Source organism: Pantherophis guttatus, chromosome 14, assembly GCF_059756535.1.
Source record: "Pantherophis guttatus breed Tessera chromosome 14, ASM5975653v1, whole genome shotgun sequence".
NCBI lineage: Eukaryota > Metazoa > Chordata > Lepidosauria > Squamata > Colubridae > Pantherophis > Pantherophis guttatus.
The window spans coordinates 8,081,695-8,099,430 of record NC_142076.1 but is presented as its reverse complement, the minus strand read 5'-3'; the positions used below and the strand labels follow the sequence as shown (position 1 = coordinate 8,099,430).

The window sequence follows — 17,736 nt, the reverse complement described above, 5'->3', positions numbered from 1 at the left end:
CCCTCCCCCAACTTTCCCCTTCCAACGCAGTCTTCCAAGGGGACCTTTGAGGGGGAGAAATGTCTGCCCCCTCCCCACATTCCCTTTCCAAGGCAGGCTTCCAAGGGGACCTTTGAGGGATAAATCTCTGCCCCCTCCCCACCACTTTCCCTTTCCGCCTTCTAAGAGGACCTTTGAGGGAGATATCTCTTCCCCCTCCCCACTTTCCCTTTCCAAGGGAAAGAGAAATGTTCTCTTCAAGAGAAATGTCTGCCCACTCCCCACTTTCCCTTTCCAATGTCTGCCCCCTCCCCACTTTCCCTTTCCAAGCGGACCTTCGAGAGAAATGTCTGCCCCCTCCCCACTTTCCCTTTCCAAGGCAGGCTTCTAAGGGGACCTTCGAGGGAGAAATCGCTGCTCTCTCCCCACCACTTTCCCTTTCCCGTTTAGCCTTCCTTCTAAGGGCACCTCTTCGGAAAGAGCGAAATCTTTTTATCCTGGCCGCCCTACCAACCCCCACCGCCACCCAATGCTGGGTTAGAAACCAGGAGAGGGAAGTTCAAGGACCACAGTGATGGCCACGCGCTCAGACTGCCGGCTGGGGATGATGGGCGCTGCAGTGCGATCTCGGGAGAGACTCGGGGATGGGGGGGGGAGAGTGACTGTTTTGTTCCCCCCTAGAATTGTGGGAAAACACTTCCACTCCCTTTAGTTTGCGGGAAAAGGGGTGCGTTTCAACGCGGGGCCTCCATCCCTCCCTCCTCCTTCCCCAGGGAGGGGTGCTTGTGTGTGACATGCAAGCAAGACGTCCCCACGGGGGGTGGGGTGTCTCTCGTTCCAGCCACCCACCTACCCAACCACCCACTCCTTCCCTTTCCCCTTCGGAGCGTGGGCTGGTCTAGAAGCCGCGCTGTCCCGGCGGGGCCTCCACCTCCACGCTCGCTCCCCTTGCACGCGTCCCACCCACCCCCCTCCACGCGTGAAGGTCACCTCCTCCTCCCTCTTCGAAGCCGCGGCGGCGGCGGCTCCGAGCGGAGCGCCACGGCCGGCAGCTCAGCTTCCCTCCCAACCTCCCTTCCTCGCGCAGAGCCAAAGTCGGCGCTGCCCCGAAGCCTTTCGCTCGCTCGCCCCGAGCGCAGGAGAGACGGGAGGACGGTCACGGAGGCCAGGGCGAACGGCACCAGCTCCCTTCCCGGGACCGGCTTGTAATCGCGCCTCACCCGGCGTTTTCTCTCTATCTCCTCAAAGACGGGCAAGCGCCTCCGCGCAGCGCCGTCAAAAGCAGTTCGGCCAGCCGAGAGCGAGCGCGCGCAAGGCGCTTTTCGCTCCTCTTTTTTTTTTTTTTTGGTCCTTTCTCCTGCCCCCCCACCCCCCGGTTCTGAAGAGTTTTTAAGGTGGGGGGGCGGCAGCAGGGCGCGTGCGCGCTGTGGGGAAAAAAAATAAAAGCAAGCCGGCGCGCGCCTCTTTCGCTCTTATTTTATTTCTTAAATTACACGTTTCTCGGCCACCTGCGTTCCAAAGCACCCCTCCCTCCAGCTGATTGGGCGAGGGCACGCGCGCTTATCTTCGCCTGAGGAAGAGTGGTGGTGGTGGTGGGGGGGACTGGAGAGCGAGCGAGGTGAAGCGAGCGAGCGAGCGCGCGCGCGAGGCGGGTCGCCCACAGCCCCCCGCGGAGAAGTTTTTTTTTTTTTTGCCGCCCGGCCTCGGGAGAAGGCGGGGAGGAGAGAGAGAGAGAAAGAGTGGGGGGGGGTCTCCACGCGCCGCACGGAAAGGCTTTTACGGGCGGGGGGAGCGCCGCCTTTTTTGTGCTGCCCCCCCGCTCCCCTCCCCTCCCCTCCTTCCTCAGGGGGGCTGCCGAAGCTTCCCGCGCCCCGGCTCCGTGTGTGGGAGACTTGGGAAAGGCAAGCGCGCTGGCTTTTTGAGACTTTTGCGCCTGGAACTGAGGAGAACAGAGGAATAGAAGGAGAACGCCGCGCCGGGCCGGCAGCGAAAGGAAAGAAAGCGACCCCCGGACGACCGTTGCGACCGTCGCCTCCTCCCTCACCTCCGCCCCGAACTTCCTTGCATGGTAAGTGCCCGTCTGAGGGGTGAGAGCGGCGTCCCGCTCCTTTGGCTTTTTAAAGGAGGGAAGCGAGGGGCGGGGCCGGTGCCCCTTGACCAATGGGGATCCGCCGATTCCACTGCTCCCTCCTCTTTTGTCCCGCCCTCTCCCGCAGGTACGTGGTGGGGCAGGTTGTGGGCATGTGGTTCCTTGCAGGGATGGGATTTCCATCCCTGCTTCAATTTTCCTTCCTTTTCAAGGGAAAAAAAAGAAAGAAAAAAGGCCCTATTGAAGGAGGTCTTCTCCATCTTCAAGGTCTCTCTCTCCATGTGTGATGGTGGTGTTAAATTCTCCTGAGGGGCTTTTTCTTAGGTGGCATTGATCAGCTGTCTAGAAGTTTCCCAGTGTTTTTTTTTTCTTTCCCCGCCCCTTCTCTTTCTAAGCTTAAATAGATCTGCTAAAAATTATATTTTCCTCCCTGATGGCTCTTTTGCTCAATCCATTGCAAGCCACTATTCTCCTTTTATTTTATTTTTTTCCTTATCCTAAAAAAAAAAAAAGGATAATGCTCCCTTCATTATTCTCACTCTGCCCAATGGTTTGTTGGTTTGTTGATTGGTTTATTTTTTTAAAAAAATACTCAGATGGGGCTGTTGTTGTTGTTGCACATTTCTCAGCTTTGGTTGGGTCTGAATGGAGTTTATGACCATGTTGAGATCAAGTCCTGTTAAAATTGAGTGTTGGTGGTTGAAGCACATGCTTTAATAGTCGATGCTGTTGAGAATGTGTCACAGCCTTACCTAGTTTCAGCTGTAAGTTACGTAATTCTCAGGGGGGGAAAAAAATCCAGTGCGTTCCTGTGTAAAATCACAACCCTTATGGGGGTGCAGATTTTTAGTGTCATGTAGATTGTAAATTATACAAATATTTTAAATAAATAAAACGTAGATATGAGTTGTTATAAGTGAGCGTTTTGAATAAAAGATATTCTGTATGATCAAAAAAAGATGGAGGTATATTGAAGAATCATTGGGATACAAAGAGGATGTGCAAAAAGTTGTATGAAAGACGAAAAAAATTGAATAATCTGAAGTGATGTCATTGTGAAATGCAGATGAGGTCATTGTAAGCATGTATCCAAAAACTGATCCCCTATTTCCCAGTGCCCATAATGTTATCCCTCAAACAGAAGATGGTGCTAAAATAATTTTGTTAGAATTATTTGGCTATGATAGGCATGTATGCGCTAGAGACAAACACTACTAAAACTATTCTTTCTTTTTTTGGGGGGGGGTATTTTATTTATACATTTTCCTTTGGTATATACATAAAAACTCAATATTCACATTGACAGTGTGTTGTGTGGGTACAATTGATTTTGAATAATGATAACAAAAATTTTAACGATGCTATTTATAACAATTATTATCAAAACATAATATTTGCTTATCCTTAATTATTCACCTTTCGTTATTTAATTAAACATTCTTTTCAATTTTAAGTTTCTAACTTCTGCTTCTAAAACTATTCTTAAGAGGGATTAATCTGAAAATAAACGTTATGAGAAACAACTATTGATATCCGGCTTTCACCTAGTAAGAGTCTTTTTTTCCCCCAAGTACAAACCTTCAGTCACCATCATCTATTTTAAACCTTTCGCCTTCCCTCGATGTCCCCCCTCCAGCCATTTTTCTTTCTATATTAATAGTGGCCCTGAATGATACTGTAGAGAGGCACAGATCACATGTCAGCTGGACTCCCTTGTTTATTAAGGAGGCCGGTTTTGTTCAGTGACAGCAGATAAAGTTTAATGTGTGTTGTCTCTACTCAGGAGAAGAAGAAAATCCTTTGTTATTGGATATAAATAGTATATTGTAAGAAGGCTGTTGTCTATTAATGTTGATCTTTTTTAAAAAGAAATCAGTTTTAAACATGGGGAATGTGTCATTCATTGTCTGTTAAAGTTTCTTAAAACAAAAGATGTGGAGACTCTAGAAAGAGTGTAGAGAAGAACAACAAAGAGGATTAGGGGACTGGAGGCTAAAACATATGATGAAGAACGGTTGCAGGAACTGGGTATGTCTAGAAAAGAAGGACCAGGGGAGACATGATGGCAGTCTTCCAATATCTCAGGGGCTGCCACAAAGAAGAGGAAGTCAAACTATTCTCCAAAGCACCTGAGGGCAGAACAAGAAGCAATGGGTGGAAGCTAATCAAGGAGAGAAGCAACTTAGAACTAAGGAGAAATTTCCTGAAGGTTAGAACAATTAATCAGTGGAACAACTTGCCTACAGAAGTTGTGAATGCTCCAACACTGGAAGTTTTTAAGAAGAGGTTGGACAACCATTTGTCAGAAGTGGTGTAGAGTTTCCTGGCTAAGCAGGGGGTTGGACTAGAAGACCTCCAAGGTCCCTTCCATAACTTTCACTTGGTATGGGAGATCATTAAGGCTGTAGATTGCATAGGAGAGACCCTCTCTTCATCTCCTCTCACCAAAAAATGAAGAAGAATTTGTCAACACTGTTGACAAAAACAATATTATGTTACTTTGTTTTGCATTATCTTTTATTTGGATGAGTAAAAAAAAACATCAGGGAAATGTGTGAACGAAGGCCCGTTCTTCAGTGGTCTTATGGAGGCTTTGTAATGTAACATGTAGGGACTGAAAAGGAGCAGGGGTGGAACCAACTAAGTAGCACCAAATACGTTTATTTTGTCAGTGTTTTCCTTAAGATTTTATTCTAGAAAATTGATATCCAGCTCCTAGCTATGCATGTAGTGTGATTCCATTTCAGATGTTCAGTAAATAGATTGTAAATGCAGACAATTGGGTTGGGGAAACTGTGGATCAGTGAGCTATGAAAAACTGAATGATGTGAACACAAAAAAAAAGATTACACAAGTAATCCTCAATTTACAACAGTTCGTGATCATTCAAAGTTACAAGGGCACTGATAAAAGTGACTTATCACTATTTTACACACTTATGGACCATTGCAGCATCCCCGTGGTCATGTGATCGAAATTCGGATTGTTTGGCAAGGGATTCATATTTATGATGGTTGTAGCATCCCACGGTCATCTGATCATCTTTTGCGACCTTCCGGCAAGCCAAAGTCAATGGGGAAGCCAGATTCACTTAACAGCCATGTTGCTAACTTAACAACTGCAGTGATTCACTTAACAGCCATGGCAAGAAAGGTCATAAAATGGGGCAATACTCACTTAACAAATGCCTCACTTAGCGACATAAATTTTGGGCTCAGTTGTGGTTGTAAGTTGTAAGTGGTTGTATTTTTGTTTTGTTCGGCCTGGCCCTCAGCTGAGAACAATGCCTGTCTAACTTTAATTGATCTTGGTTCAGAAAAGACACTGTGGATATAATCTAGGGCAGTGATGGCTAACCTTTTTGCCGTTGTGTGCCAAAAGCGGGGGGAGCACGGGGGGTTGCGTGCAAGAGTGCCTGCACACATAATTCAATGTCCCCTGTGCCCCGCCCCCATGCATGCGTGCAACCCCCCCCCTCGCCCCGCTTTAGGCACGTGATGGCCCAGTGGGCCCGTTTTTCACTCTCCCCAGGCTCCAGAGGCTTTCTAGGAGCCTGGGGAGGGTGAAAACTGGCTTCCTCACCCCCCCGGAGACCCTCCGGAGGCTGGAAATGGCCCGTTTCCGACTTCTGGTGGGACCAGAAGTCCTGTTTTTTGCTCTCCCCAAGCTCCAGAGGCTTTCTAGGAGCCTGGGGAGGGCGAAAACGGCCTTCCCTACCCCCCCTAGAGGCCATCCGGAGGCCAGAAATGGCCCATTTCCCAACTTCCGGTGGGCCCAGAAGGCCCAAAAATCAGCTGGCTGGCGCACACATGTGCTGGAACTGAGCTAGGGCAATGCTCGTGTGCCCACAGATATGGCTCTGCTGCCACCTGTGACACGTGTATCATAGGTTCGCCATCATGGGTCTAGGGATCATAATGGCAAGACTGGTAAGGTGGGGAGGACATATCAGAAGAAGGCAATAGCAATACAGTTATCTATTATGCCAAGAAAACAGCATGGAAGTATCTACAGTCATACCTCAGAGATATTACGGATTAGGGTTAGTCTCCACGGCAAAGAAAAGCAGAGATGGTTAAATTGATTCTTTTATCCAAAGAAGAGAATATATCTAACCTTGTATCTATTCTGAAATTGCTTCCGGACTTTGTGCTTGCAATGAAAAAAAAAAAAGATTTTGTTTTTGTTAACTAGATAGGCTTATTGTTATAGAAATGGCTCGTACACACTGTTGCGTAAAAGCAAAAAAGGTGTGGTTGCAATGTTGTTATCTTCTACTGTGCTACAGGTCTATGGAGATTCTCAGTCATCCAGATCCTGGTTGTCCCAAAGGTGCTTTTTCAAGAGGCAACTGGACTTTCTGGTTTTTCTTCTTCTTGATGAATATATTTTTTTTTCTTTTATGTACACTGAGAGCATCTGCACCAAAGATAAATTCCTTGTGTGTCCAATCATACTTGGCCAATAAAGAATTCTATTCTATTCTATTTAAAGACGTTTCGCTTCTCATCCAAGGAGCTTCTTCAGCTCTAACCAGATGGTGGGGAATGGAAGGATTTATAATCCTTGCAGACAGCTGGTCATTTGCATCCTTTTAGAGGGACGTTAAGGCCACTTGGAGGTTTCTCTGTATCCTCAAAGTCACCTGAGTGGTGCAAAAGGATGTGGAGCCTTCTTGGAACTGTTGAAAGGACTGTGTTGTAGATCTCCAATCTACAACACAATTCTTTCAACAGTTCCAAAAAGGGTCTATACTCATTTGCACTGATCAGGTGACCCTGAGGACACAGACAAACCTGCAAGTGGCCTCAACCGCTCTCTAAAAGGATGCAACTGACCAGCTGTCTGCAAAGAGTATAAATCCTTCCATTCCCCATCATCTGGTTAGAGCTGAAGAAGCTCCTTGGATGAGAAGCGAAACATCTTCAAAAGAAAAAACAAGAAAGTCCAGTTGCCTCTTGAAAAAGCACCTTTGGGACTTCTGTGCTAAAGAGTCAGAAGTCAGTGCCTTTTTCTTTCCTTTTTTCCCTTTACACTATCTCTCTTTTCTTTTCCTTTCCCCCTTTTTTTAGTTTTCCACAACTCTTTTTTCCTTTGTATTTTATACTTTGATAAACTAATAAAAATTTAATCACAATAAAAAAGAGATATTGCACGTTCAGTTCCTGACCAATAGCAATAAAGCAAGTATAGCAATAGCACTTAGACTTATATACCGCTTCACAGTGCTTTTACAGCCCTTTCTAAGTGGTTTACAGAGTCAGCCATATTTGCCCCCAACAATCTGGGTCCTCATTTTACCCACCTCGGAAGGACGGAAGGCTGAGTCAACCTTGAGCCTGGTGAGATTCGATCTGCCAAATTACAGGCAGCCGGCAGTCAGCAGAAGTAGCCTGCAGTACTGCATTCTAACCACTGCGCCGTTACGGCTCTTCAAGTATAGATATTTCTTGACTTGCAACAATTAGTTTGGTGACTGTTCATGGTTAAAACGGCACTGGAAAAGGTTACTTATGATTGGTACTTGCCCTTATGATCAAACACAGTCAAATGGTCATCTTTGGCTGCTTTGCAACTGGCCAAGATGGTTGCAGCATCTCAAGGTCAAATGATGACCATTTGTGACCTTCCCAACCAATTTCTGACTAGCAAAGTCAATGGGGGAAGCAGGATTCACTTAACTACATGATTTGCTTAACAAACAGGGTAAAAACTCATAAAATTGGCACAGTTCATTTAACAGCAATGGAAATTCTGGTACCAAATATGCTCATAAATCATACAACTGGTATCTCACTAAAGGGAGTCACACAGTTTTTTGGGGGTTTCCCAGCACATATAAAAATTATCTTTATACCACACTGTTGTCTATTAAGTGTGCAATACAGGTAGTCCTCGAGCTACGACTACAGTTGAGCCCAAAATTTATGTTGCTCAATGGAACATTTGTTAAGTGCCCCATTTTATCACTTTTTTTTGTCACAGTTGTTAAGTGGATCATTGCATTTGTTAAGTTAGTAGCACGGTTGTTAAGTGAATCTGGCTTCTCCAAAGACTTTGCTTGTCAGGCAGTCGCAAAAGGGGGAGGTCACATGATCCCAGAATACTGAATCGTCATAAATATGAGTCAGTTGCCAAGCAACTGAATTTTGATCACGGGGATGCTGCAACAGTCATAAATGTGAAAAATGGTCATAAGTCACTTTTTTTTCAGTGCCATTATAACTTTGAATGGTCACTAAATGAACTGTTGTAAGTCAAGGACTATTTCTAGTATTATACCTAAAAATGTACATGCCTTAATAAAAAAAATATATACTTTATTGCTACAAAATAATAGCCTTCAGTGACTTGTAATCTTTTTGTCAATGGAAAGTCTTCTAAAAAATATCTGAGAAGCAGAATAAAATGAAATGTGCCTATATATACAGTTCTGTGGAATGGAGTGGTTTCAAGTGAAACATTGTCAAATCCTAAAGTTTTTAAAAAGAAACAACTAGTGTACTCTTGTTATCTTGTGGTTCGGGTGGTTACATTTAGATTACAACTCAAGTTTCCTTTTCTCTTTCATGGAAACAAGTCCTAAATATTAAGGCATCGGGATGTAACAACTGAAGGCTGTATCTGTAGTTGCTGTTTATTCACACATATATGTGGAAACACAAATAGTTGCTAGCTTGTCGATAACAAGTTTCATTTCCAAGAACCGTGTTCCAAAACTCAGCCAGTATTACATATAAATCTTCTGTATATCCATTCAAGAGTAACATTCAAATCAGAGGTGGGTTTCAGCAGGTTCTGACCAGTTCTGGAGAACCGATAGCGGAAATTTTGAGTAGTTCAGAGAACCGGTAGTAAAAATTCTGACTGGCCCCGCCCCCATCTATTCTCTGCCTCCCAAGATCCAGCTGATTGGGAGGAAATGGGGATTTTGCAGTAACCTTCCCCTGGAGTGGGGAGGAATGGAGATTTTATAATATCCTTACCCTGGAGTGGGGTGGGAATGGAGATTTTACAGTATTCTTCCCCTGCCACGCCCACCAAGCCATGCCACGCCCACCAAGCCACACCCACAGAACCGGTAGTAAAAATTGTTGAAACCCACCACTGATTCAAATGCAGAATAATGGAATAACAAGAGTTGGAAGGGACCTTGGAGGTCTTCTAGTCCAACCCCCTGCATCATTTCAGACAAATGGCTGTCCCATCTTTTTTTAAAAGCCTCCAGTGATGAACAACTTCTGAAGGCAAGTCTTCCACTGGTTAATTGTTCTCACCATCAGGAAATTTCTCCTTAGTTCTCGTTGATCCTGGCTCCAGTGGTCAGGATTGGGTAGTGACACGCTCCAATTACTGATTGAGTCTGCAAAGCTGAGAAGCTCCTCCCCTTTGTCCTGCTTCCCAGCTTTCTGACTCAATCCAGTTAGATAGGCACGTTTGAGCTTAGCTCTTGCAAAAGTTTTCCTTTTGCCACAGGATTTCTTCTCCAGCTCCCAAAAAAATCTTGGTAGAGCTCCCAGCGCGAAGGGGTTCGTACCCGAGACCGCTGGAGGCCAATTTTGGCTGGTGAGGGCTGTAGGTTCCCGGCTGGTTGAGCCTGGTCCTCACCCTAGCGTGGAGGGCTCCTTCCCTCTACTGCTGCATACAAGGGGCTAGCCTCTTGCCTGGACAGGCAGAGGCATCGAAGAGGCTATCGGGGATCCGATAGCCAGCTAATCGCGGCGCTATTTCAGCGGAGCCGCTTTTGGGGCAGAACACGAGGCCTGAGGCCCCTATTAGCCGCATCCTTTCTGATCGGCTCCTGGGCTCAGCACAGTAGCAGAGAGCCTCGTTTCAGCAGCCCCAGCCCCTCGGGTGGATCGGCTCTGCTGATCAACTCCCAATCGCCGGATTCCAGATGTAAGTATGAGGGGATTTGGTTTCGGAGTCCGGGCGGCCATTATTACCTCCCTCTACCATTCGTAATGTTCCGGCGGCCATTTTAAGTGTCCCGGCGGCCATTTTAAGTGTACGGTGGCCATTTTGGGAAGGTCCGGCGGCCATTTTAGGTGTTCCGGCGGCCATTTTGGGAAGGTCCGGCGGCCATTTTTAGTGTTCCGGCGGCCATTTTGGGAAGGTCCGGCGGCCATTTTAAGGGTTCCGGCGGCCATTTTGGGAAGGTCCGGCGGCCATTTTAACTGTACCGGCGGCCATTTTTGGAAGGCCTCGTGGCTACTAGAGGCCTAGTAAGGGCGAAAGGCCTCCTTAACTGTCTGCCTTGCCCTTTCTTTCAGCTTTCCCCCTGAGTTCTGATCCTTCCCTCAGGGGATCTGAGGAATTCTCATGGCTTCCCAACGGCCTTCCAGATCGGCCAAACAACCTTTGCAGCAGGAAGACCCTGGATCCTCTGACCCTGTTCCTGCTAAGAGAAGCAGAAAGACCCATCACACCACAAAGGGGTCTAAACCTTCCCAATCCTCGGCTTTGACCAGGGAAGAGCTAAAGCGCCATAAGGCCATTGAAAAGGCGATCCAGAAGGCTATCCAGGCAGCTTCCTTGCAGGAGAAAGCCACCATTAGCCCCCTTTCATCTCCTGGGGTGGTCCCTTCTACAAGTCCACCCCCTGTTTCTGCAGTCCCATCAAACGTGGATCCCCAGGTTCAACCTGATAAAGGGGACAATCCTGAACAAGTTCCATCCCCTGCCTTGTCCCCAGATAGGGACATCACATCTTTTGTCGGGCCTAAGGCGGTCAATGTAGCATTATTTGGTCCTCAACAGGAAGTTTCCCCTGTCCAGCCTCAACCCCAGGGACACCCTACTCAAGCCCCCTCCCTTTAGCCCCCCCTTCCTTGCCCTTAGGCAATCAGATCTCCTCTGATTTGGCTTCCTTCATCAGGGAAGCCATCAAAATGGGGGTTAGGGAGGAACTGCAGAAGACCTCCTCTTGGGGCTCCAGTCGCTCCTTCTCACAGATTGATGTAGAAGGCTCTATTGTTTCTGCTGCTGACGCAGACCTTCAGGGACCTGAGTCTCTAGCCCAGGTAAGGTCTCCTGATCATTCTGACAGGGAATCCTTAGCAGCCCCTGATCCTCTGGACCAGGATTTGTCGGATGACGAAGGTCTGGCCCCAGACCAACCAGCATTTGTGGGTCTCTTTAAACCCCAACTTTTTCGTTCCCTGCTCCACAAGGCCAAGGCCGTCACAGGTTTGGGATCCTCTCATATCTCATCAGTTAATGCGGGGGAAGGTCCTTCCTCTTCCATTCCCCTCTTTGAGGAACCGGCCATTGAATCTGAGGAAATCCCTGGCCCCAAGTTATTTAGGGATGTTCTTCAACGCCAATGCTTCTGGACCCAGCCCCAATGCTAATGACAGACGTCTTTATAATTTGGCACCTGAACTGTCATCTATTTTGCAGGTCCCCGCAATAGACCAGCCTGTAGCGGAACTGTCAGCCCCCTCTAATTTGACAGGTCCTCCTGATGAAGGTCTACGCCCGGAGGATAGACGGCTAGAGCATTCCCTAGTTAGATCACACCAGGCCACTGCCTGGTCGGTCAAGGCCTCCTTGGCCGCCTCCTTTTTTAACCGAGCCTCTATTTTATGGCTCCGCCAACTCCAGGCCAAGCTCCCGGTCTCAGACCTGAGGACCCACCAGGACATAAGCAAGGTTATTGTGGCCCTAGACTTCTCAGCGGATGCTACCTTAAATTCCTCTCGCTTCGCTGCCAAGGCCATTGGTTCCTCTATAGCTGCTAGACGCTTGCTCTGGCTCCGCCAGTGGCAAGCGGATGCTAAGTCTAAATGGCGCCTCGCTTCTTCCCCGTTTGAAGGGCCCAAGCTTTTCGGGGCTCCACTGGAGCCCCTCTTGGTTGAGTCCAAGGACAAGCGCCGCATCCTGCCTAGCCTATCCCGGCGGTCTGACTTTAGGGCCCAATCCTCCTTCCGACCATTCCGGTCTTCTGAAGGGGGTTTCTCAGGAAGCCGTCGTCAACGGTTTCCCCCGCCTAGACAGTTTCGACCTCAGGATCGTCCAGGTCCCCCTCCCAGAGGTCATAACAGACGGCCCTTTCGAGGGGGCAGGGGGCGGGGATTCCGTAGGTCACGCTGACGGCTTGGCCCAGCTACCCATTGGAGGCCGCCTGGCGTCCTTCGCCAGCCAGTGGGCAGCTACCTCGTCGGACGCCTGGGTCAGGAGGACTATCAGTTCTGGCCTCTCTCTCGAATTCCTGTCCTCCCCCCCAGAGAGGTTTCTTCGTTGTCCCATCTCACAGAGCCGAACTTCCAGGCTCTTGGTGGCTTCTGCCATCCTCCACCTACTAGAGATTCGGGCCATCGAACCTGTGCCCCAGGGGCAGCACGGACAAGGCTTCTATTCACGCTTGTTCGTTATCCGAAAGTCCTCAGGGGGGTGGAGGGCGATTTTAGACCTCAAATCCCTGAACCGCCGGATTGTTTACCGGCGGTTCAAGATGCAGTCCCTCCAGACCATCCTAGAGGGCATCAGGGTTGGAGATTACCTCTCGTCGATCGACCTGACGGAGGCGTATCTCCATGTCCCCATCCTCCCGGCTCACCGCAGGTTTCTCCGATTCTGCTTCTCGAACCAGCACTACCAATACAGGGCCCTCCCATTCGGCCTCTCATCGGCCCCCAGGGTATTCACGAAATTGATGGCCGCCATAGCGGGCCATCTCAGGGCCATCCCCATCCGGATGCAGTTCTACCTGGACGACCTTCTGGTCCAGTCAGTCTCGAAGCCCCAGGCCCTTCGGGACCTTATGACCACTCTCCGGGTTCTGGAGGCCCATGGGTTCTCCATAAATCGGGCCAAAAGTCATCTAGTCCCGACTACTCGCCTCCAGCACCTAGGGGCTGTTATCGACACGAGTCAGTGCAAGGTCTATCTTTCCCGGGATCGCCTGGCCAGTCTGCGGTCTCTGGTCAGGGCAGTGAGGACAGCGAAGGGCTCTTCCCTGGCCTCCCTCTCCCAACTCCTGGGAAAGATGGTATCTTGCATCGGCATAGTCCCCTGGGTCCGTCTCCACTGCAGGCTTCTGCAGTGGTTCCTCCTCCCTTACCAGAAACGGGGGCTGGGGTCCTCCCATCGATTTGTCCACCTTCCCCCCAAAGTGCTCAGGTCCTTCGATTGGTGGGACTCGGGGGCCCTTCTCCAGGGGACGGAATTCAGGGAACAACAGTGTCTGATCCTTACTACAGACGCCAGCCTTCTCGGCTGGGGGGCCCACCTTTCCTCGTCCCTCGCTCAAGGTCTCTGGACTCAAGCGGATTTAGAGCACAACATAAACTGGTTGGAGCTCCGGGCCATCCACCTGGCCCTTCGGGTCTTTGCCCACAAGGTACAGGGCAGGCATGTCCTCGTCAGGACGGACAACGTGGCCGCCAAGGCCCACGTGAACCGCCTGGGAGGGACCCGCTCTCGACCCCTCATGGAGGAGGCCGAGAGACTGGGCTCCTGGGCGGAGACACACCTCAAATCCTTGAGGGCGGCACACATCTCAGGTCTCCAGAATTCTCAGGCGGATTGGCTGAGCAGGACCTCTCTGGACCCCGGGGAGTGGTCCCTGGACCCTCGGCTTTTTGCGGAGATCACTTCCCTGATGGGGTCTCCAGTCCTGGACCTTTTTGCCACACGGTCCAATCGGCAGACCCAGAGGTTCTTTTCACGGTTTCCGGAACCAGGGGCGGAGGCCGTGGATGCTCTCCACAGCGCATGGCCCCCCGGCCTTCTGTATGCCTTCCCCCCACTCCCAGTCATCGCCAAGGTCATCAGGAAGATGCTACAGGAAAAGGCGGAACTGCTGCTCATCGCCCCCCATTGGCCCCGCCGGCCTTGGTTCGCGGACCTGATGGCCCTCTCGGTTCGGCGTCCATGGCGTCTCCCTCTGGACAGAGTCGTCCTCCGTCAAGGGTCTCTTCTTCATCCGGACACCGCATGGCTACAACTAACCGCCTGGCGATTGAGCGGCGTCTACTGAGTTCCCGTCGTCTTCCTCCCAGAGTCGTCGCAACTATCCAGGCAGCTCGTAGACCGTCAACCACCCGGATCTACGACTCCACCTGGAGGGCATTTTCGTCTTGGTGCGACAGAAATTCCATCGCCCCCACGGCGGCCTCCACGGAGCAGGTCCTCATCTATCTTCAGGATCGCCTCGACTCAGGTTTGGCTCCCAACACTCTCCGCAGGCAAGTAGCCGCAATTTCCTCCATTCTTTGCTGTGGTTCACGGGGTTCCCTAGCCTCCCGCCCACTTATTCGGCAATTCCTTAGGGGTGCCTCCAACCTTCGGCCTCATCCTCTCCATAGGTATCCCACCTGGGATCTTCCTCGGGTCCTGGATGCCCTCACCAAGGCCCCCTTTGAGCCTCTAAGGGAGGTGGGGCTTCGATTCCTATCGTATAAGGTTGCTTTCCTTCTGGCCATCACTTCGGCCAGGAGGGTGTCTGGCTTGGCTGCCCTCTCAGCCCGAGAAGACCTATGTATCTTCCACCCTGACAGGGTAGTTCTCAGATTGGACCCCACTTTCCTTCCCAAGATCAATTCCCCTTACCATAGAACCCTCGAATTAGTCCTTCCCGACTTCTGCCCTAATCCTTCTCATCCCCTCGAGAAGGCTTGGCACACTCTAGACGTCAGAAGGGCCCTCCGCATTTACCTCCGACGCACCTCTTCCCTGCGCCAAACGGAAGCCCTCCTGGTTTCATTTCAGCCTGCCTCCTTAGGCAAGAAGGTATCGGCGACCACTTTGGGTCGTTGGATCCGCGCCACCATCGCAAAGGCTTATGAGGTCCTCTCCATTCCGGTTCCTCGAGGTATCACGGCGCACTCTACCCGTAGTGCGGCCACCTCGGTCGCGTGGGCTACTCAGGCTTCCTTGGAGGAAATCTGCAGGGCCGCCGCCTGGACGTCCCCCACTCCCTTCGTTAGACACTATCGGCTCGATAGGTTTGCCTCTGCCGAGGCTGCCTTCGGACGCAGGGTACTCCAGCAGGTTCATTTGGGAACCTCCCCACCCCCTCGGGCAGGTCCCTCCCTACAGAGTTAGGCTTGGGTATGTCCCAATCCTGACCACTGGAGCCAGGATCAACGAGAATGGGCGTTGACTTACCTGAACGCTTCTTCTCGTTGCTCTGGCTCCAGTGGTCAGCCCCGCCCTGTTGGTGCCCTCGTGGGTGGGGAGGATTCTGTGGATCTCTCTCTATTTTTGTCTTACAGCTCAAAGTGCCAGTCTGCGTTGCTGTCTTTCATCAGAAAGCTGGGAAGCAGGACAAAGGGGAGGAGCTTCTCAGCTTTGCAGACTCAATCAGTAATTGGAGCGTGTCACTACCCAATCCTGACCACTGGAGCCAGAGCAACGAGAAGAAGCGTTCAGGTAAGTCAACGCCCATTCTAGGTTGCTTCTCTCCTTGATTACTTTCCATCCATTGTTTCTTGTCTTGCCTTCTGGTGCTTTGGAAAATAAGTTGACCGCCCCCCCCTTCTTCTTTGTGGCAGCCCCTCAAATATTGGAAATCTGCTATCATGTCACCCCCTAGCAGGGGTGAAATCCAGCAGGTTCTGACAGGTTCTGGAGAACCGGTAGCGGAAATTTTGAGTAGTTTGGAGAACCAGCAAATACCACCTCTGGCTGGCCCCAGAGTGAGGTGGGAATGGAGATTTTGCAGTATCTTTCCCCTGGAGTGGGGTGAGAATGGAGATTTTGCAGTATCCTTCCCTCAGGAGTGGGGAGGGAATGGGGATTTTGCAGTATCCTTCCTCTGGAGTGGGGTAGGAATGGAGATTTTGCAGTATCCTTCCCCTGGAGTGGGGTGGGAATGGAGATTTTGCAGTATCTTTCCCTCAGGAGTGGGGAGGGAATGGGGATTTTGCAGTATCCTTCTCCTGGAGTGGGTAGGAATAGAATTTTTGCAGTATCATTCCCCTGCCACGCCCACCAAGCCACGCCCACAGAACCGGTAGTAAAAAATATTGGATTTCACCATTGCCCCCTAGCCTTTCTTTTCACTAGACTAGACATATCCAATTCCTGTAAGTGTTCTTCATATTCTTTAGCCTCCAGTATCCTTATTATCTTTGTTGCTCTTTTCTGCACTCTTTCTGGAGTCTCCACATGTTTTGCATGCAGTCTCAGTCCTCAATGACTCTTTATGTATCTTCATTCAAAAGAAACTTCCACTGTGTCCAGTGGACTTACTCTTAGGAAAGTGTGTATTGCATAGGAGAGTTCAGGTTCAGCATCTATCAGATCAGTTAATATAAAAGTTGTGTCATTTGAAGTATCGGACAAGATTTCTAATGAAAAGTAACATTCTGAAAAAGAATGCCATGTGAACAATTAAGCTATTCTGTAAAACAGGGAAGCATGCTGACATTTCTAATAGCCATACCACTGCCCTTTTGATAAATCAAGATATCAAGTAAATGTGCAGAATTCTGCTGCCAGCTCTTGCTTCGGTAGAATGCCTCTTCCTAAAATGAGCGTGATAAATTACAAATACCAGAGAATAAAGTGTCCAGCATGATTCTGGAAATTGAATATAATGTCATAATTTCATGTAAAACATATACTTTCAATTTTATTCTTCCAACGGTATTTAATATTATTAAATATTTATTTTTATCATGATATAGGTAAGTTTAGGAGTGGCATGGTGATCTAGTGGTGAAGACACTCACCTCCCACTCAGAAAGTTGAGAGTTCAATCCTAAGTAGCGGCAGACATTTCTCAGGGCAAAGAAAAAAAAAATATGGAGCCTTCTTAGAACTTTGATACGGTAACAGTAACAGAGTTGGAAGGGACCTTGGAGGTCATCTAGTCTAACCCCCTGCTCATGCAGGAGACCTGTACTAGGGATTCAAACCGCTGAACTGCTGACCTTTCTGATCGACAAGCTCAGTGTCTTAGCCATTGAGTCACCAAGTACATGTATAAAGGACTGTGTTGTAGATTGAATAACAGAGGGGGAGGGATATGACATCACCTATCTCCAATCTACAACAGAATCCTTTCAACAGTTCCAAGAAAGAAAGGGCGAAAACAGCCTCCCCAGGCTCCGGAGGCCTTCTGGAGGCCACAAACGGGCCTGATTTCCGGCCTTCCCGATCTTCTGGTAGGCTTGTTTTTCACCCTCCCCGAGCCTCCGCGTGTGCCCTGCACTTATCTGCATCCAAACGGGCCGTGTGGGGACTCCTGGGAGGGGAGGGGTTGATGGGGCCAGCCAGGAGTGGGATTTGGGGGTTCTCCGAACTGCACAGAATCTTAGCTAGAGGTTCTCCCGAACCCCTGCGAACCCCCAGCAGCCCACCCCTGGACTTACCCATAGCGCTGGAATTCCTTAGTGGTGTATCACCTAAGAATGAATCACACCACTTCACTTAGTTTCCAAGCTCGTACTAGACGAGCCCCATGCAACCAAGAAAAAAGAATTCATTGCTGGTGGTTGCTTTAAAAATGTGCTTAAGAAAGACAAATGGTTTCAGTGAACATTCCTAGGAGCAACCTATCCTTTAGCAGGCAATTAAAGTGTCGTGTGATGTGCAACTGTGTGCTTGAGGATTGGTTTTTTTTTTTTTGCAGTGCGCTTAGATTTAGTATTATCAAGATGACAATGCTGTATCTGCCTGCCTGCCTACCTACCTACCTACCACCAGTCATCCACGCC

General features: G+C 49.4%; 1 protein-coding gene across 17 annotated transcripts in view; it reads left to right on the top strand.

Annotated features, from left to right (window-relative positions):
- The window catches only part of RBFOX1 (RNA binding fox-1 homolog 1), a 2,479,215-nt gene that overhangs the window by 816,779 nt on the left and 1,644,700 nt on the right, over window positions 1-17,736 (top strand). Inside the window, exon 1 of one of the 17 annotated variants that reach the window (XM_034420530.3) lies at window positions 1,043-2,047. The exons of the other annotated variants lie outside the window; for them this stretch is intronic. Within the exon in view, the coding sequence (XP_034276421.1) occupies window positions 2,045-2,047 (3 nt within the window). The 5' untranslated portion in view covers window positions 1,043-2,044. Of the gene's footprint in view, window positions 1-1,042; window positions 2,048-17,736 lie in introns of those variants that run through there. 17 annotated transcript variants of the gene reach the window in all.